The 21,409-nt window shown below is 37.1% G+C and overlaps 1 protein-coding gene and 1 long non-coding RNA gene across 3 annotated transcripts; both read right to left on the reverse strand.

Annotated features, from left to right (window-relative positions):
• Positions 1–4,820: 4,820 nt before the first annotated feature.
• LOC135739850 (uncharacterized) lies at positions 4,821–6,882 on the reverse strand. Its single transcript, XR_012337346.1, has 2 exons — positions 5,898–6,882; positions 4,821–5,809 (listed from the first exon to the last, which is right to left on the reverse strand). It is a non-coding gene; the product is annotated as an uncharacterized lncRNA (long non-coding RNA).
• A 7-nt stretch (positions 6,883–6,889) lies between these two features.
• LOC135739849 (tyrosine-protein kinase CSK) lies at positions 6,890–21,219 on the reverse strand. 2 transcript variants are annotated; one of them, XM_065257923.2, is made up of 14 exons: positions 21,058–21,219; positions 17,851–17,889; positions 13,580–13,657; positions 13,362–13,475; positions 13,164–13,276; positions 12,866–13,085; positions 11,248–11,341; positions 9,584–9,649; positions 9,392–9,491; positions 9,222–9,312; positions 9,066–9,139; positions 8,797–8,992; positions 8,619–8,705; positions 6,890–7,254 (listed from the first exon to the last, which is right to left on the reverse strand). In XM_065257923.2, the coding sequence occupies exons 3-14, from the start codon at positions 13,592–13,594 to the stop codon at positions 7,072–7,074; spliced, it is 1,353 nt and encodes a 450-aa protein (XP_065113995.1). In that variant the 5' UTR covers positions 13,595–13,657; positions 17,851–17,889; positions 21,058–21,219; the 3' UTR covers positions 6,890–7,071. The 2 variants fall into 2 exon arrangements, with proteins under 2 accessions (XP_065113995.1, XP_065113994.1); XM_065257922.2 differs by lacking the exon at positions 17,851–17,889.
• Between the last annotated feature and the right edge of the window lie 190 nt (positions 21,220–21,409).

The following is a 21,409-nucleotide window of genomic DNA, read 5'->3' on the forward strand; positions in this document are numbered from 1 at the left end:
CATTTAAAGTGCACACGCTCAGCTTTAGATAACAGATATTCACATCTAAATTGGATGTAGGGTTTAGAATTAAAGCTGTTTAAAGGGGACATTTCACAAGACTTTTTTAAGATGTTGAATAAATCTTTGGTGTCTCCAGAGTATGCGAAGTTCTAGCTTAAAATACCCCACAGATCATTTATTATAAAATTGACACTTTGTAGGTGTGCTGTTTTTGTGTGTGTCCTTTAAAATGCAAATGAGCTGATCTCTGCACTAATGTCAGGTTAAATAGTGCAGATTAAAGGGCGGAATAATCATAATAAGATCCCCTTCTGACATCACAAGGGGAGCCAAATTTCAATGAGCTATTTTTTCACATGCTTGCAGAGAATGGTTTACCAAAACTAAGTTACTGGGTTGATCTTTTTCATATTTTCTAGATTGATAGAAGCACTGTGGATGTATAATGTGAGGAATTTGCTTACAGTTGTTTAGGGTTCTGGGGGTCAGAGGTCACAGCTGAAGCACAGACTGAACGTGTGCCTACATGAGATGATTCCTCAGAGGATTGTGATGAATCCATCGCCTGCGGTCTACAGGAATCTGTGTGGTGTAATTCTCATTTCACGGAGGCTTTAATAACACACAAACGCTGACATCACTGGTGTGATCGCACATATCAGGGCTGAAAACGACACAACAGACACGTGTGTGTGTGTGTGTGTGTGTGTGCGACTGAGCTGCTCACTGACTGTTGAGGATTTTGCATCCAAGGTTGAGCGCTGACTAAACTAAACACTGTGACCCCAGAGATATTAACAACAGCTCATACAACACAAGAGAAAATAAAGAGTGATAGACGCAATGCACAAACCCAGAGAAAGAGATTTGAGTTGTGAGCAGATACACACTTATGCTTCAGACGAACACATTATATAAGCCTGTGACACACAGCTGAAGAAAGAAAAGCTACCATTAACATAACAGCGTCAAACACAATCCAGGGCTCTGAAGGCGAGGACGTGACAGGAGGGAGGATCTGAAGAAAGAAAAAAACACAGAACCCAATGACAGCAAGTTAAAGGGCAAAGGTCAGAGCTACAGTAATACTGTACACAGACTCTCAATCAATGAAATACTGTAAAGAGGAAACACTGTAAACAGGGTTTTAGGATGAAAACAGACGGAAGTGTATATGTGATGCTGGGCAGACATCCGTGACGGAAATGTAAATTTGGCTGTCTGAGCACACAGCCTTGAATAGACGCTAATTGTGGTGGAGGAATCAGCCGAGATGGCGGCATATTTTTAGTGTTAGCTTCTCTCTCTCTCTCTCAGTGAGGAAAGAACCTGCAGTCACGGATGATGATGATGATGACATCATTAACACTGCATGCATTCACCTTCACCAATCTCCTGCTACACAACCACAGATCAAAATAACACACACACACACACACACACACACACACACACACACACACACACACACACACACACACACACACACACACACACACACACACACACACACGCATTCTGGTTTCCATGTTTTGTGGGGACATTCCATAGACGTAATGTATTTTATACCACACAAACTGTATATTCTATTCCCCTTACCTACCCCATTCCCTAACCCCAACCATCACACAAAATTTTCTGATACTTCACATTCTCAAGAAACATCATTCTGTTTGATTTATAAGCATGTTTCCTCATGGGGACATCAAAATGTCCCCACAAGGTCACAAAAACACTGGTATTCCTATCTTTATGGGGACAATTGGTCCCCACAACGTGATAATTACCAGGTACACACGCACGCACGCACGCACGCACACACACACACACACACACACACACACACACATCTGTAGCACATTGCAGGTAACACAATGCGTGCTTACACAGATAATTATACAACGTCTGAAAGCCTTTCATTAACATCTGCTGTTAAAGAGAAAATCCTTCTGTCATCATATTAAACTAAACTAAACGCTCAGACTGAAATCAAGCGTTTAATATTAACAGACAGAATATTGTGATTTATAAACACCAACACAAGCAGCGTCAGGAGGATTTAAGCCCAGATTTCACAAGCTTAAATGAATGAAGATGTAGGCGCCTGTCAGGATTAAAGCATTTTATTGATGAACCACAACACAACATAAAGTTCAGTCTGTGAAATCTGTAAAAAAATACGAAGGTAAAGGAAGGAAAAGTACATTGAAAATGAAAGAAATAAACAAATAAAGTAAACATTTTGTTCTTTATTTATTCTTCACACCATTCCAGAAATCTATGGCTATAATTATGGCGAGAACCACACTGTAATGATTATGATCATGCCCCTTAGTAGATATAACAAAATTAAATAAGTAAACTCTTTTAAAAAATGTAATTCTTGGTTTTTAACCAAAATTTGAGTTAAAATAACACAAAAATGTAATTCTAAATGAACACATTAATGAGTAAATTCAACTTAATTTTATCATCTTTAATCAACTAACTTTTGTAAAAAGGAATTTATTTAATAATTTTGTGTTGAAACTACATGAATAATTTTGGTAGACATAAGTGGACTTGTAGTTCCTTTGCATGGGACTGCATTTGGAGAGTAAAATTTGAAATTAAACGCTAAACAGAAAGACTTGTTAGTGTTTAATGTTTATTTATCTTTGAGATTTAGAAGAGTTTCTGTTTCTTTGAGTCATGTAGTTATCATTGTTCAGAAGAGTGCTGCTTGTGTTTAAACAGGTGAACGATGAAACAAGATGTTTGTTAATAATTGTGTACTAACGTCAGTACTGAGATCAGTCTTGCTCGTCATAATGTGGTATATTATAATTAATATGTAAAGAAAAGAGGTATTTTTAAATTATTAAATCAGTAAGATTCAGTTAAAGAAGTGAAAAGCCTTTGAAAATACTTTAAAATGTTAGTTCATTTAACTTTTATAGGGACACTCATTTTCCAGCTCCCCTAGAGTTAAATATTAGATTTTTACTGTTTTGGACTCCGGGTCTGGTGCTATAGCATAGCTTAGCATAATCCATCGAATCTGATTAGACCATTAGCATCACACTAAAAATAAACCAAAGAGATATTTTTTCTCTATTTAAAACTTGACTCTTCTTTAGTTACATCATGTACTAAGAGTGACAGAAAATTAAAAGTTGTGATTTTCTAGGCAGATATGTCTAGGAACTATACTCTTATTATGGCATAATAATCAGTGACTTTGCTGCCGTAACATGACTGGAGCAGGTGTAGTGATATTAAACAGTGCCCAAAAATAGTCCCCTGCTATTGAAAGTTAGTAAAGGGACTATTTTCGGCTAATATTATTGCTAGGACCTTAATTATCGGCTTTAGGTTTGTATGATTATGAGCTAAACCCTGCAGAGACACGGGTCCTCCAGGAGCAGGATTGGTGACCCCTGATTTAGATGGATAAAGCTTACATAAGCAATCCACAGAATCACACACATAAAAAAACTAAACTACGCCTGACTGCCCATTACCCCCAAACCTACAAAAAGAACAAAGAGATAAGGACGGTATCTAAAAAAACCTGAATGTTGCATTTCAGTAATGTGCCTGTCGTGAGATGTGATCGTCTCATTTATTTAGTGGTGTCAAGTCTAAAAAAAACCTCTGCTAAAAACCCCAGAGGAGTCACACGAGATTCTCATCTGTCTCATCCCGCTGTGAGGACACATGTTCAGTCCAAAACAACCACATTATCCTCCTGTGTGACGTAAAAAACAACTAAAAACATCATCAGTCAAGAGTTTGTATATTCACTGACCTTGAATCATGTGTTTATGATCCGGTGCATTGCATTATGGGATGCAGTTTTACATCCAGTACTGCTGAAGTGTATACTGCAGGCCAGCTGAAGACCATATACACGCTACGATATAAACACATCAGAAATAATCAAGTAGTGAGCAGTTGTGATTTCAGAAACATATCACTACTGATACTGTAACACAGCAAACAAACACATCACAGAATCAATACACTGAAGAAGTCCAGATTTAGTTCAGATCTGCTGATCACACCTCACTGCATTACCCTACTGAAAATTCCAGCAAAGACCAACATAAGCTGACAGCTGGTTTAAGGTGGCAAAGCTGGTGGATCAGCTGGTCTGACTTCCAGCCTCACCAGCTTAAAAGTGACCAAAACACAGACCACCTAGCTACACCAGCAATACCAGCTAAAACCAGCTCACCATGCTGGTCTTAGCTGGATTTTTCAGTAGGGTAACCTCAACCTATAGAGATAAACCAGATGACTATCAGTCAAAAACATTAAAAATAAATCTCAGACTGTCAGAAAGCTTTTCTCTGCTGTATGAACATTGAAGTTTGACTAATACTAAAGGAAGAAGAACACTACAGTCTGATTTTAATGTCTGATCTCAACTGCTTTCATTTATTCCCATAAATCAAATCTTTATGCAAATATGTCTCATTTTATTTGATACAGACAGAGAAAAGTATAGTACAAATAAAGAAACTTGTAAAGTGTAAAAGTCACACTTGATATTCCCTAAAGATGAATAAGTTAAGAGTCGGCCCCCTGTTTGTTTCCGGTAATGTACTTCTAATGGAAGTCTGTACGCTAAGACAGTTTAAATGTCCTTTGCCTATTCGAAAAGGAGTGAGAAGAAAAAAACGTATTTAATCCCACCACTTCTCCACAACTCAAAGCTTACAATAAACCACCCTCATTCCAAATATTCATCTTGCTTCTTATACCTCAAAACTATAAAAAATAAAAAAGCACATCAAGTATATAAACCAAAAGAAAAAGAAATATAAAAAATGCCATGGAAAAAAAATATTAATTTATAAATGTCTACAACTCAGGAAAACAATACAAATAATAATCATATAAAATTAATACAGTGATGTCGATAACACAAAAAAAAAGAGAGAATTGATAACCCCAGAACCTCTAGTAAATTATTCACACCCATCTTCATCCCTGTACTTTTCGAAGACCATATCTTTATACCTAAATTTAAACAGATTTATGTTTGGACATTGTTTTAATTCCTCGTTAAAAACTATTCCACATCCTTACTCCAGAGCTTGAGATACAAAAACTTTTTCTCGTTGTCCAAATTCTGTTAATTTTAAAATTATTTGCCCCCCCTTAAATTATAACCTTCATCTCTTGCCTTAAATATTATTTGAATATTGCTCGGTAACAGATTACTTTTAGCTTTAAACTTTATTTGGGCTGTCTGATACTTCACAATATCTATACATTTTAAAGTCTGTTTATTGGATTTAATGCATGTAGTGTTCATGTCTCGATACGACAGATGGTTTAGGGGTTAATGGACACCTGACAGTAAAAAAAGAGAGAAGATTCATAAACACAGAGAGATGATTTATGTGTTTAAGTAAATTCTGATTTGATATGACTATAAATGATGTTAAACCCATTCACTATCAGTGACATATAGACGCTAAACAATCATTTACTGCAATTCATTTTTTTACAGTGTAGATTAAAGCCACACCCATCATCAGTGACTCCACCCCCTTTAAGTGCTCATCAGTTGGAATGTTTTATTATTTATAATCATGGCAGAATATTAAAACAACGAAGATTGAAATCACTGACATCACCCCAAAGTCTCTCTGAACCCAACACACAAGAGCCCGACAGACTCTGATCCATCAGAAATCTCTTCAGCATTTCACTTCTTTATTACTGGAGTGTGTGTGTACCTGTGTATAAGTGTGTGTGTGTGTGTACCTGTTTATGAGTGTGTGTACAACAGTGTGTGTGTGTGTGTGTGTACCTGTGTATAAGTGTGTGTGTGTGTGTGTGTGTGTTTGTACCTGTTTATGAGTGTGTGTACAACAGTGTGTGTGTGTGTGTGTGTGTACCTGTGTATGAGGGTGCACAACAGTGTTTGTGTGTGCCTGTGTATAAGTGTGTGTGTTTGTACCTGTTTATGAGTTTGTGTACAACACTGTGTGTATGTGTGTACCTGTGTATGAGTGTGTGTATGAATGTTTTCCCACTTGAAGACTTTGTGACTCTAGTGAACACACATTCTGTCTCAATGTAAATGACATATCAACAAATACAAACTTTAAGATAAAAACTGACCACAAAATAACCTACAAAAATATAAACATTGAGTCTGAATGGCAGAGGTGATGTAAGACAAACAGGCATAAACAGGCAGAACTACAACAGGCACTTTGACATTGAGCACCAGCACACACACAAACACACACACGCACGCACACACGCACACACGCACATCCTGACACACAATATAGAGATGTGTATATGTGAAACATGCATGGCTCAGATTTCACCCTCAATGAATCTTAAGAGAAAATAAATGAATCATAAAGAAAATAGAGCCCATTCAAGCACCACTTCAATGCTTCGGATTGTAGGATTATTTACACGGCAATGAAATATTCTTGTGACATATAATGCCAGAAACATCATCCTAGTTATCACAAAATACAAAAATCATTATATATATATAAGTATTTCTACATCATGGTCCTGTACGAGCTGTGCAGTCTCTCAATATATTGAGCTGTATTGAGCGTCTATGATATTTACAGAGAAACATCCGCATGCATCACAGGATAGACAATGAGTAAAAAATATGATTAACTGACATGAATCATAATTCAACATTTATTCATGATTTTTAAAAAAAGCATCTTATAAAATTATTTTAGGGTAAAATATGAGCTGCATGTTTCCATAAGAATGACTTGAGCAAGAAACTAAAGAAAAACAAAGGAGGAAAAGACCGGCAGTCCTCACTAATGCTTTGAAAATAATCCAGTGAAAAAATACTGACACACACACACACACACACGCACACACACACGCACGCACGCGCACGCGCACGCGCACGCACACGCACACGCACACGCACACACACACACACGCAGGTGTTCCTCTTCTCATATTTATAATGATGAGATTGTGTCCACGTCCCAGCACACACACAGAAGGACGCAGAGTCCCAGTTCAAATGTTTTGTGATACAAGAGTTCCTCTCGTCCTCTTTTCTCTCCGGTGGGTTCACAGATGTAACTCTTTGGCTCTGATGTGCTGCAGTTTCTCCCGCAGCATTTGAAAGGAGGGTCGCCCGACGGGATCCAGCGTCCAACACTGCTTCATCAGATCATATACAGCGGCCGGACAGCCGTCTGGAGGATCCATCTTATAACCTCTCTCCACCCGAGGAACAACTTCCTTCAGTGGCTGAAAACACACAAAGACAAATAAAGAAAGGAGCTGCCTCTGACTGACATCTACTGGACAAACATTCAATACCAACTACAGCTGTATCACCAAATATACAAAGATGTTTACTGCCTGTCACTGTTCCTGTCACATGGGTTGGTCCAGATATTTCCAATAACCGTCTAAAGTGTCTAAATCTGTACTCCTAAAGCTACAACAATCATTTATTGAACATTAATGGCCAGATTACCTAAATGGGCCAAATTAGCATTAGATAGGGTTGCACAATTTCAGGAATTTTCAAGGATGGAAACTTTCCATGGGAATTAACAGGAATATATGTCAATAACCAGGAATATATGTGAATTACCAGGAATATATGGGAATAAACGGGAATGTATGGGAATTAACGGGAATATATGGGAATTATTTAATATTTATTTGCAGGTTATTTATTAAAAAGGTGCAAAATAAATAACACAGCCGCAACAGATGATTTTCATAATGACCAACACAATCTACTAAGAGCAGCGCAAATTAGGGATGCACCAAAATGAAAATTCTTGGCCAAAACCGAAAAAGAGGAAACCAATGCTGAAAAACAGAAACACCAAAAAAATTAATATGCCAGTTTTTAGTACAGTACAATTGCATTAATGGTTATCACTGTGTATTAACTTTACTAGGGGTGTGACGGATCACGCATTTATAAATTGCAAACATTTATAAAAAAAGAACAAATGTACATTAATAAGGTCTGAAATTAGCATTAGGTACAAAAATCTATATTGTCTTTATTGTATAAATTAAATTTATATATATATATATATATATATTATTAAAAATATTATATTTATTCAGCAAATAAAAACTAAAACGGCTTGGCAAACTATATTTTTGAATAATGTGTTCCTCTGGCATTACAAATAAACTGTAATGTGTTCAAAAACATCTACTGATCCTCTCTGATGCCTCTTCTATCAGCAAAAACTGCAATGAATTCAATAGAAAAGTAATTAAAGACATACTTCTTTTAGGTGTTAAATAATGGAGCAAATATACCAGTAATATCACACGTGCAAACATTAGTAAATCATGTTGCATGAATCATTTAAATAATCTCCTACCATAAATTTTGCGTTTGAAAGGGAAACTCCTAGATCAGTCGCAAAAATAACCAGACCACACCTTTTCAGTGCTAATTATCCACTGCACGTATTATCCCAACATTGTTTTTTAATGCCAAAATTATGTTTTGCACTGGTGCAAGATGTTAGTAAATCTGGCCCTAAATGTTCGTCACGCTGCAGACGTTTCCAGCTCAAACATCATTATGCAAACATAAAAACTCCTGACAGAAAGAAATACAAGAAAATCCTCACAATTCTGGGGTACGGCACTCGTCCGAAAGAGTAAATCTCCCAGAGAAGAACTCCATAACTCCAAACATCTGATTTAGTGGAGAACCTCTGGCAAAAACAAATGACACGAACATCAGATCCGACTGAAGAATCACAGTGTGTTAATAGTAAGAGATTAATCTAGTTAAGGATCAGATACTTTCTCACGCAGAGCCTCTGGTGAAGTCCATTTGATCGGAAGTTTGCCCGTGTCCTGGGTGGATGAAGCCTCTTTGGTCAAACCGAAGTCGCTCACTTTGGCAATGTTGTCATCGGACACCAGGACGTTACGAGCCGCCAAATCTCTGTGTACGAAGTTATTGGTCTCCAAATACTCCATGGCATCACATACGTCACTGTCACAGACAAACATGAAGATCAAAACTAAACACTACAGCGAGTCAATGTGTGTCACGTGACTTTACTCACACAGAGAATTTAAAGAGACACTCGCCCCCGAGTACGGTTCGACCCCGTGAGCGCAGGTAATCCACCAGACTGCCCTGTTACACACAAGATCACTCAAATCAACCTTTATAATCAACATTTAAGATTAAACTTAAAGAACAGAAAAGTCAATCTGACCTTTGCCATGTACTCGGTGACAATGAACAAACTGCCCCTCTCTTCCACAATCACCCCTAATAGCTGCACCAGGTTATTGTGTCTCAGCTGACTGCAGAAAAAACACAAATACAACAACTTTAACATACAGTCAAGTATAATGTGATGATATATTCGTGTTAAAGACTCACGTCATGACTGAAGCTTCAGCAAGAAACGCCTGAGCTGTGGCGTCATGTTTGATACACTTTACAGCCACTTTTGTACCGCGGTAATCTCCGACCTTTACATCTAAACAAACACAAACAACAATTCACAAAGTTTGCGAATATTCATCATTACTGAGCAGCACCTGAGATCAGTGACCTCTGACCCTCACGTACCTCCAAACTCTCCTTTACCGATAGTTTGCAGAAGTTTCAGGTCTTTCCTGTTCAGAGCCCATCCACCTACAGACACAAACCACAGGTCATCAGCATTAGCTGCTTTTCCATTACCCTTAAAATTGAATTTGTAAACTGAAAATACAGCCAATGGAAACGCGTCAATTTGGCAAAAACTTCCATATATCACAAAAACGTTTTTACACCTGAGTTTTTTTTTAGGCAATTCAGAAGAGGCGTATTACACAAAACTGCACTGGAAACATGTTCAGGTCACCTGATGTAAGTTACAATTATTCTTCATTTTAAGATGATGTGGTATATACTAAAACCAAGGTTTCTGCATCTTAGTTAACTTCAAATTCAAGGACCTTTCAAGGACTTTCCAGGTCCAATACCCTCAAATTCAAGGACTAAATGTGGGGACACATTTCAAGTGAGAGCAAGGTAACATCGTGTTAGCTTTAAAGATACATTGTTACAGTTCCCTTTCCAGGGAACTCGCGCTGCGTCACTGCGTCGACACTTTGGGGACGCCTCCAGGGGTAAGTGCATCTGAATGTGTATATCAAATTCAACCAATGGTGAGGCTTAATGACAAAGACAGGGTGACGCGGGAGTCAGGAAGTATATCGCTATCTGAAATATTGCCAAAGACGGCGTTACAGGGACGCAGGAAGTATGACAAGGGAGACGCAGCGTCTCGTTCCCTTCTCAGGGAACAACAGTTACATACGTAACCAGAGACGTTTTCATGTGTCAAACACAACTATGCAAAAAAGCATTTTGTAATGAATCAACATTCGCATACAGAAGATAAAAGCATTTAAAGCAAACAGTTTAGCACATGTGCTTAAAAAGTCTAGAATTTTTATGATATTATCCTACACTAATATGGATTTTTTCCAGAAAACTTCTTGCACAAAATAGATTCAAGCACTTTCAATGACCTGTATCTATGTATGCATATTTTCTTCCGAGGGCCTTGAATTTTTTTCCCAGATTCATAACTTTCAAGGATTTCAATGACCTTTGGGAATCCTGTAAAAAAACCTCACAGAAACACCTCAATACGTGTCTGCTCCCAATTATAAGAGGCTTTCCTTGCCAATAATGTTTGGATAACTCCTACATATCTTGTAATTTAATAATGTATTATTACCTCCAAGAAACATCTATACATTGACGCTCTAAGGTGCTTTCCTTGGCATTAATGAGTGGCTAATACTCTTAAGTCTCCCTCGGTTAAAAATAATGACTAGTGTGCTGGATGTGATATTAGTAAACCTACCAACATCAGTCGACATGATGATTGAAATGACTTCACGAGAGGAAAAACGCAGTCGCATATCATCGTTAAAGGAAAGCTGTTATTTCACAATACTCTTTTGTCAACATTTAGAAAATAAAGTTAAAGTTGGAAAAGCAGATACTGTTAATCTAAACATATCACTAACCCTAACTCATAATCAGTTTCCCCTCTGTCTTTGTACAACCCAAACTGTCCTCTATTGCCTTACAGCTCAAAAAGCTAAAATCCCATCACACAAATGAGTTTATATTTGATTTATATACTTTACAGATTTAACATCATAGCTTCTTTATGACTAATGTAGATTCTTGAATGTTCCAGTAGAGGATTTATAAGACGTCACGTTACTCACTCCTCAAAAACTCATCCTGTGCCGCCACAGTTCCCTCCATCAGTTTGGGTTTGATCAGTCGTGTGCACAGACCGTCTGCATCTTTAGTGTAGTGCTAAGAACACAAAATACACACACACACACACATACACATACACACACATGTTAATATACACTATCTACACAAAGTCTCACCATTTCCTGTATGAACATGGGAAAAAAGAAGCTGAAATATCATGAGAAGAAAATAAAGGCCACAGTAAGAGTCAAAGATGACAACCCAAGAGACCAAATGCATGATAAGATAAAGATGAGATATGAGAGAATGATGAGACTGTGAGCGTATCAATCACTAATGTTACTGAACAAAACAATCTGATCCCAGATGAGATGTAATGCTGGTAGTGCTGCAAATCTGCTAGTTACAAATCACTTTTATTTTGCATGCAATTATTCACGATTAATCTTTGCCCAGCACTAAATGCTGGTTTAAACACGCACACAAATAACATTAATCTGCAGTATACCACAGGACTGTTAAATGCATCACTCTCATTGGTTGAGAAATGTCCTATGGGTGTGCATTATTTTTCAGTCAGTGCAAGCCTATGAAGCAGTTCCAGGTCTGTCGATGCATTACATATTTATATCACTACGCCACGTTTACCTGAAATAGCAGATTTATGTTGAAATTAAATCAAGGTAAGGCTCTTGAATTATTGAAAATATGCCACACCCAAGGTGGTAATGCAGCATGACGCGAAGCAGGTGTGTATTATTTTTTTTAAATTCAAGAGATCAAAGTCATTTATTCCTCTTATACCACAGTTAACACAAAAATTGGTCTGGTGGTTATTTTAAGACATTTGACAGATCAGATGTGCGTTTATTGAAAAATAATCAACACCTGGGGAACATTTCTCAGCCAATCAGAATAAAGCATCCAACAGACCAGCGTTATAAAGCATATCACAGGAGATGATTACTGGTAGTTTTATGTCATGTCACTGCTCATTTGCATATGTTTTTAATCTTCGTTACATCACTAGTCACATGACCATCACAGCGAAAAGGTTATTCATCTGAAATCAGCAGATCTCACTGAAAACAAACTTAGCTAAACCTTTAAGCCTAAATATTAAACTTTTGCATGCTGTGAGACCCTGTGGTCATGTGACTCTCATAAGGTGATGTCACTCTTCTGGCTTTAAACTTACATCTAGACAGCTAAATCTGAGCGTGGTCCAGCCTGGCAACCCCTCCTAGCAACCAAGTTTAGCAAAGGCACCACACAGATTTTCTGATGATTGATTTATTTGGGCCACCAGGTGGCAGAAAAACTTTTTGAAGATCAACAGAAGAACAACATGAGAAGCTGCGGGGGACTAACACGTCAAAACTAAACAACCGTCTACACGCATTCAGCGTTCAGTTCACTTGGTCAAGATGACACTGTTGTGCATGCAGACAGACAGACACAAAGACAGACAGACAGACACACCCAGGTCTGCTCATGTTTACAGAGAGCATCATGACATTGATTCATGAGTTGCTTGTTATGACACGCAGTGAGAACAGAATGAGAAAATAAAGACAAACACGAGAGAATTTGAGGAACAGCGAGCGCACACAAACGCACCTCCACCAGCTGCATGAGGTTGTCAAAATAAATCTCCTCATCGATGGTGAGTTTTCCGCTGTGATAGATGATGCGGTAATGTTCAACCTTCCCCTCACAGCTCACACACAGCGTGTAGTCACCAGGGTAGTTTGTACTCTCACGCACCAGAAACAGTCCGGTCTCCGGCGGATACAACAGTCGCTCCGCCTGATCTCGTGTGATTTTACCATGAAACCATCTGAGAGAGAGAAAGACATACGGTCAGAAATCAGATCTGTAGAGCAGAAGTTTGGAGCAATCGGATGGTAATACTCACGGCATCAGACTCAGTTTGCCTCCAGATTTCACTCCTTCTCTCTTCTGGATGTAGTTGGCTGGGATCGTCCCCTCTCTGCCCAGTGCATTCTTTGCTTTGTACCAGTTTGGGTCCTGAATAAATAAATAATCCACTGAACGAATGTTTCATAAAATCCTTCTGAACATCATCATCTAACCCCTTCTCTCCAGAGGTTACCTTAGTTACACAGATGATGGTTAGTAAGTCTCCTCTGTTGAAGGGAAGATCTTGCTCTGTACTGCCTTTGAAATTATACTTGGCCACACACTCGGTCCCGGCCGGCCATGTTGCCTGCAGCAGTAAAATAAAGCAGTCCTTCATCATGCCTGACATCATCATCATCATCTGAATGTTCTTAACACACACATGAGCTGATTGTGTGTTTGTGTGTTTACCTGTACAACAGACATGTTGAGTGTGTGTGTGTGTTGGTCTCCTCTATGAGTGTGTTACACTGATGAACACCATCAGAGCTGCAGGAGATAAAATACACAAATCATACAGTTACATCATATTCTCTGTGTGTTTGTGTGTGTTTGTGTACAGCTAGGCATGGGCTGGTATAAGATTCTGGTGGTATGATAACCTTCAGCAAAAATACCACAGTGTTGCGGTAATGCCATTGCAACACTAAAATGTGTTATTTTTAAATGCCAGGTAAAAATAAAGCCTTTAAAATTATAATATGCTTTTAAAAATATATATAAATATATATATTTGTAATGTATATTAAATGTAAACATCAAATCAATCACATGATTTAATGATTTAATGAATTTTGTATAAACACAGCTAGGGCTGTAATGATTAATCGTGCAAATGTACATTTTCTCAATGAATGAATTTGAACTATATTACGGTGAAATCTCGGCACGTCCCGAAGCCAGAGGGCGCTCTCGTGCAGAAACTCCTTTTGTGCCACAGAAGAAGTATCATTACAAACGCTACTAAAGAAAATGTCTGGAATATTTATATCGCTGTTCTTCTAATTGTTTTAGGTGTTTTCATGATAATAAAGTATATTTTCAATGATTTTGTTTAACAAGTGTTGCTTTTTTAAATGCACGTTAGTTATAAACGACTCTGACTCATAATGATTTTAGATTGATAAGGACTTCCTACTGACCAAAACAGTGTAGTACACACACAAGCTGTGCATGAAACACTGAATCAATTTATAAAAACGACTCTGAATTGATTTCAGACAGGCATTTTTAATTGGACACGCGATTAATCGTTGCAGCCCTAAACACAAACCATACCTTGAAAACGGAATCACAGAACATTTTATTGGTTTTGAAACCTTGACTGTTTAAAACCTTGATATACCTTGAAACCAGTAACCGGCCCATGCCTACTGAACACAACATTATATACAACAAAGTAAAGAAAAACAAATCATTAGACAGACAGTGACAGACAGATGACGCTTCTCAAATCATCAAGAACAGGAAGTGAAAAACTGACCAAAAATCCCACAGAGGGCAAAGCTGACAGAGATTTTCCATTAGACTACTGAAGAGGAAGTGTGTGTGTGTGTGTGTGTGTGTGTATATGTGAGTATATAAGTGTGTGTGTGTTACTGAAATACTGTATTGTAAATGTATAGTAAAACAATAAATAGTAAATTGTTTGATAAGAGTTGACGTCTTACTTGATCAGATAACACTCACATACACGTCTTTACATTTTGAAGCACCATTGACTTCGATAGGAGAAAAAATACAATGGAAGTCGATGGTGCTCTGTAATTGATTGGTTACAAATATTGCTCAAAATATATTTTTTTGTGTAAAATGAAAAACATTCTGATTGGTTTATCTCACACATCATGTGGACTATATTTCTTATATATTCTTGTTGCACTTGTGCTTCAGTATAATGTCTATCTGATGTCATGCAGTTCACCCGATGGTCCTTATGGTGTTGCACAGTCCAAAACGCTTTGCAATTAGCCGTAAATTACACAAAAATCCTGTCACACATCTTTGAATTATTTTTGACTGATATCATTATTAAAAAGCATCCATGCATTATATATTGCCCATTGTCTTACCATCAAACCATCAACTGAATCAGTAAAATATCCACAACCAGGATTTAAAATAAGTTATAAAGAAGTGTCCAGCATGGTCGGGTGATACTGACTAAAATTCATATGTTGGTAATTGTGGGATGAATGGCGATATACAATAAATATCTGTGCTTTTTACAAAGCAGAAGAAATGTTAACATGCAAATCAAAATCTCTGTGGGATCTCACAAACACCTTTATTAAAACAGTGTATGATGAAAATAAACTTCAAAGACTTGAGATGATTGGAAATCTTATGTCTGACATCAGTCTACATTCCCGACAGACTTTCTGTTGTTAAAGAGAATAAAAATACAAATAAATGACTAAATCTCAATACACCACCCAGCAGTAGTTGACGTTATGCTATGCTGATGTCATATATCTATAACTATAACTCATTTCTAACTCATATGAAATATTTTCACTTGTATTTTCTGACTCATTTATTTTAAGACAGTTTACTCATTCATCTAATGAAATGTTCATGACTTTCAGAGAATTACCCAATATTAAACAAGACTACACTTTAAAACTTTAAAATGAATATTTATTTTCTGTAATCATTTAACCATTTTGTAATATTTAGTTTGTTTGCTATGAGACACATAAGGTGTTTTCTCCTATAAACACAACACCAAAACACAACATCAATTCACAAAAGATGTTCATTTAATTCAGTTCCTGTAATTCACTTTAAAATCTTTAAAATTCATACGATTGTGGGGAACAGATCCAAATTCAGCCCTTTATCCAGCAATCTTGATCCCAGTTCTCATCAGCGACCGTAAACGTCAAATCTTGCGTTTGTTATGAATTTAAATTCAAATATTGCATCTCAAGAAACTTTACGACACATTGCTTTATGGCAGTGAAATCAAACGCTCATTGGCTCTTGTGTGCTATATCACAGATTTGCGACATTGCCATTTTTCGATGTACTTTTGAAATGTAAAATGCGCGCCTTGACAGAGAGAAGCTGGATTAACGTTCTGGTGGATTAATAACTTTAATATTTCTCTGTACTTCATAAACTCCAGAGAGGAACAAGACTGCACATCATCATGTTAACTTCTTTTGCTTTTGAAATTTTACAATAAATTGATTATTGTGATTACATTTGTCTGTCTGTCTGGTATGCTTTTAATTTCTAACAGTACCTGAATTTAATTTGAACTGTTTTGGGGTAGCAGCCTAAAATATCTTTTAATTGTTGGTGAAAGAATTTTAAAGTGCCAGAGAAAGACGTGAAAACATACAGCACAACAAGTTTCATTTATCATTTAACATCAAGACATCTGTAACACCATCATGCAGTGTATGAGAAAAACACGACACCGGTGATCTTGGATATTTGTCTGCTAAATGCACAAGCACAGAGACCGAGAGACTTTAGCTCTTCATCTCATATCATAGAACAATAAAGAGCGTCAGCAGCATGTAATAAAAACTTCCTAAAAAAACTCTCTCTCTCACTCTCTCTCTCTCTCTCTCTCTCTCTCTCTCTAATGAACTCTCTCTCTCTCTCTCTCTCTCTCTCTCTCTCTCTCACACAGGTGCGTGCCCGCTGCTCATCATACAGTTTTATATAAGCGTCATTGTAAGTTTCTTCAGGCAGAGTAATGAATATGTTATTTACATTTTGTGTGTGAATATAAGATGGGATTAATATCTATTAAGGCAAGACTCATTTATGTGAATGAATGTAAATAAATAAATGTTTTAACAAGTCTGATATCTATCTGATCAGAGACGTGACCAGGTATATAAAGGCCCTACAATGACAGCTGGAATGTTAAGAATGTTCATGGTTAAATAATGTGAAATAAATATAGAAAAAAAGACATTGTGAAAATGTAACTTGTGCAATGGTGAGAAAATTGGCAAAATAATCAGAAAAATGAAAAATTAAGTTTGGTTGTTCAGTATTCTTGGCCTTTGGCTGAGTTTTTCATGTTATTTTACTTTCTGTGCATCCCTAACAAAAATTACGTTTCTATACATTTCGGTCCATTATATTGCATAATATAAAAAAGAATACATTTTTTAAATGTTTTGGTATAAAAGTGTTTGGGTTTAAAGTAAGGTTTGGTCGGTGTGGATTATGGTGGTAACATTATCAACAAAATGGTTAAAGGGAAATGACACAGCAAACTTTATGGTATGAAAGATTTGTAAATGTTGAATGTGTTGTAGCTGTAAAAACATAATAATGCTATGATTAAATCTCGCAAATATGTCTTTATCTTACGCTACAGCATCTATTTAAAAATACAAAAAATATGTTTTGTGTTTTTGAAAGTTACGTAAAAATACGACACATTAAGAGTGAGAGCAGACTGAATAAAACACAGCAGAGAAGTCAGTTAAACCTGAAGTCAGTCTCTTCATATATAGATATAAATATAAATATAGCCAGAAGTGAAAGAGGCTTTATAAAGAGATTATGAGTCCAGTGATGTCATAAACAAACTTCCTTCCTTCCTTCATCCGCTCATCTACTAAACATTTGCCAAATAGGGTCAAACTCTCGACGTCTGCACCTGTGGGGCTTTAAGTTTAAAGAAGAGAGAAACAACATGAAACACTTACTGTCAATCATCTGTCTTCATGACTTTAGCTCTCTAATGTCTGTCAATAAATAACAAGAGCATTTCAGATAAAGAGTCGGTCATATACAGCCAATAACACCGCTTTATAACTGCATCTTATTCACATTTCACACAATATAATTTTTTATCTAAAATAATCATAAATGAATCGAACTCACAGCCAGAGTCTCACTTTAAAAATATGTTGATTTTGATGCGATTCAATGAGTAGACACAGCACGGTCTGCTGACATACGGATATAAAACCTCACTGAACATAAAACTATTGAGTTAAGAGTCAACACAACAACAGGTCTGAACCACAGGCACCTGCATGATGACCTCAAGAGCACTGATCACAGATCAGATCATACAAGATTCATCACATACAAGACTCAAGAATCAAACATCTCTCACTGACATCTCCATCAGATCAGCACACATATATATACTGCAGAATGAAATACACGTGTGTGTGTGTGTGTGTGTGTGTGTGTGTGTGTGTGTGTGTGTGTGTGTGTATGTTTTTGTGTCTTCTGTGTGTGTTTGTGTGTGTGTGGGGGGGTCATTTTTGTCACTACTTTTTTAATGATCTCAACTAAAGTCAGTGTATTTGTCTTTATAATAGTATAATGTTGTTGTATGCTACACAAGCTCACACACAGCACAAGGAAGTTTTAAACGAGTATATTATGTGTACAGGATTTGAAGAAGTGATCTGTGTATGTATTCAAATTAAATTGCTCATTTATTGCAAACCAGGATCATTGTATTAGTATAGATTTTTGGACGGAGCACCAGGATAATAAAGGGACTGAATGCTTACACAATGAAATAAAGCTGCATTATGTATTATATAGACAGTTTTAGCAGTAACAACATAAACAAACGGCTTTTATTGCCCAAACTTAACTTCTGGTAAAGTTCCACATAGAATCAATAACAGTAGTTTATTTCTGATAACAAGCAAAATAAACAACAAGTAAATGATGACCTTACTTCAAATCATAGCTAAAGCTTATCAATCATTACACTGAGCTAACATTATTGTGTAAAATTAATCTCTACAATCTTAGGGTGTTTTCAAACATGTTGGTGTCCACCAAATTACATTGTATCATTTTTCAGTTAGTGCGGTATACCGTACTCAAAACGCCACACAGTACACCACGTGACAATGTAAGGCTGTGCAAAAAATCGACTGCGATTCTCATGCGTGATTCATCAGTAAAGCCGGTTTGGTGATTAGTATTAAATCGCCATCAGCTGCTTTCAGATGGAGCGCCATTTATTACACAGACCCGTAGTTCACCGAGAAGTTTGGGTTCATAATCGAGGAAAATCAACTCCGATAATCTATGCGATTTTGCCTAGCTTCTCTGTGGCTTTACTGATGACACACACATGAGAATCGCAGACGATTTTCCGCGAATCTGGCCTGTAAGTGAAGAGGAAATAAAATAAGATGAAAAACGTCTCTGCCTGGAAATTGAAACGCTCGGCTCATCAATGTCACTTCTACTGTGACAGACGTTACAGTAAATGATCTTCTAGAGTCAGTAATGTTTCTCAGGTCAAAGTTAGTTAAACCTTCAACACGTTTGGATGGAGTTAACTGATTGTGTTTAAATGACAGACATTAAAAGGAAACAGTCATGATCATTTGCATGTTTCATTTCACTGCACACAGACACACTTTTACTGTAAGAACAAACGCTAGGACACACGCACGACTGAACACAACAAACATCTGAACACCTCAAGAAAACCACATTCATAAATAGAAATAACGCAGATAAAAACTACAAATCAAAAGAAACGTTCATTTCAACATGCAGGTGAAACTTGTTTATCAATTGATCCGAAGGTCCTGGAAGTGACCCGTATGTACCAGGCTGGAGGTTTTGGCACATGATGGGCGAAGGCCACAGACAGGACAGATGGTGACCATGTGTGCTCCTGTCTGCTCTCTTTAAAGGTGCCATAGAATGTAAAACTGTATTAATGTAGGCAAAGATGAATAATAAAGAGTTATGTACATGGTAATATCATGAGACACAAACACGATTGTTTCCTCGTGCATGCAAAAGACCGCTGGAAAACAGACCAATCTCAACATAACACCAGCATATACTTAGCGCTATATGCTAATTAATAGGGATGGGACGGTTACCGGTTTTACGACTAACCATGATAAAATGTCCTGATGGTTAGTATTATCATTTAAAATTGAATTATCATTACAACCGTGTTTGATTACCGTGATTTTGAAAACTTGCGGTAAATCCTGTCCAGCCAGAATCAGTTTGACGCAGACGCGCACATGCAACATAGTTTTTTGTTTACACACACACAGAGCTACTGAAGGAGAAACAGCCAATCAGAGCAGAGCTCAACATTATTATTCATGACCCTTTCAAATAAGGTAATAATAGACCATTTCATTCTAAAGGTAAATCCCAGGGTTGTAAATGGACATGAAAAACTGACTCTGGATCATTGTTGCACTTAATAAAGTCACAAACCTTCTGTGTAGATGTCAGAGAACAATTTAACAGATTATTACAATGCATTCTTTGGCACCTTTAAATCCCAAACCTCATCAGACAGCAACTCAAAACCTCACATCATCACCCAATGACCAAAGACTGACAAACAACATGAGACAATGCTTGACAATAACCAGTTTTACATGCTACCAACAGACTTCTTGGTATTATGACAACAACACCATGGTACTCTTGCATTGTATCGTGTTATACTGTATACACAAACTCACTTAATGTGGTACTCATGGCCTCCCAAAATAGTGTAGTGTATAAGCTGTCATATATCAACAACCACACTTTATATCAGTGTGTGTTGACATGTTTTATCACTTTTGTAAAGGAAGGTCAATTTATTAAACAATTAAAAACCTCAAGCTGACCTCAAACATAACACAATCACGTCATCCAGAGTAACACGAGCACACAGCAATAATATTAACAATAACAATATTAAAGCAAATCCGTTTAACAACATCAGATCGTGTTTAATATACTTATTCAAACATGTCAAGATCACAGATATGAGACCAGCTAAAGTGCATGTGTGTGAAATCATGAATGAAATCATGTGCATAAAAACACAAAACACAGCGCAATGTGTGCAGTAATGAGATGAAAAGGGTTTGACTGCTGCTGGAGACACAAACACATTTACTCACCATGAAGCAGTTAGCTTTACACCTCTCGTGATTAAATCCGATCATTCAGTGTTTCTGGCTTTTCGACCAGACAGCCCGAATCTGGCCTGTAAGTGAAGAGGAAATGAAATAAGATGAAAAACGTCTCTGCCTGCCTGCGCGTCCACGCGCTGTTGTGTTTCTAGCTCATCCACTCTGATTCACTGCTGCAGTTCTACGTCACTCCAGCAGAGGGCGCTACACTGAGACACACTACAGACAAACTGAGAGTTTCTCTACTTGGAAACATTAATAGGATAAAAACCTGATTCCTTTATTAACTAAAGTTCTTATCTGACATATAAACCCGCTTCAGTAGTCTTCAATTGTCATG

This window comes from Paramisgurnus dabryanus, chromosome 9 (genome assembly GCF_030506205.2).
Source record: "Paramisgurnus dabryanus chromosome 9, PD_genome_1.1, whole genome shotgun sequence".
Classification (NCBI taxonomy): Eukaryota; Metazoa; Chordata; class Actinopteri; order Cypriniformes; family Cobitidae; genus Paramisgurnus; species Paramisgurnus dabryanus.

What these genes read in the sequence shown, in the direction of transcription:
- LOC135739849 (XM_065257922.2), bottom strand. An exon ending in ACAGGATGAGTTTTTGAGGA is followed by an intron (nt 9,650 to 11,247) that starts GTGAGTAACGTG and finishes TTGTGTCTGTAG; the next exon opens with GTGGATGGGCTCTGAACAGG. An exon ending in CGGTAAAGGAGAGTTTGGAG is followed by an intron (nt 9,492 to 9,583) that starts GTACGTGAGGGT and finishes GTGTTTGTTTAG; the next exon opens with ATGTAAAGGTCGGAGATTAC.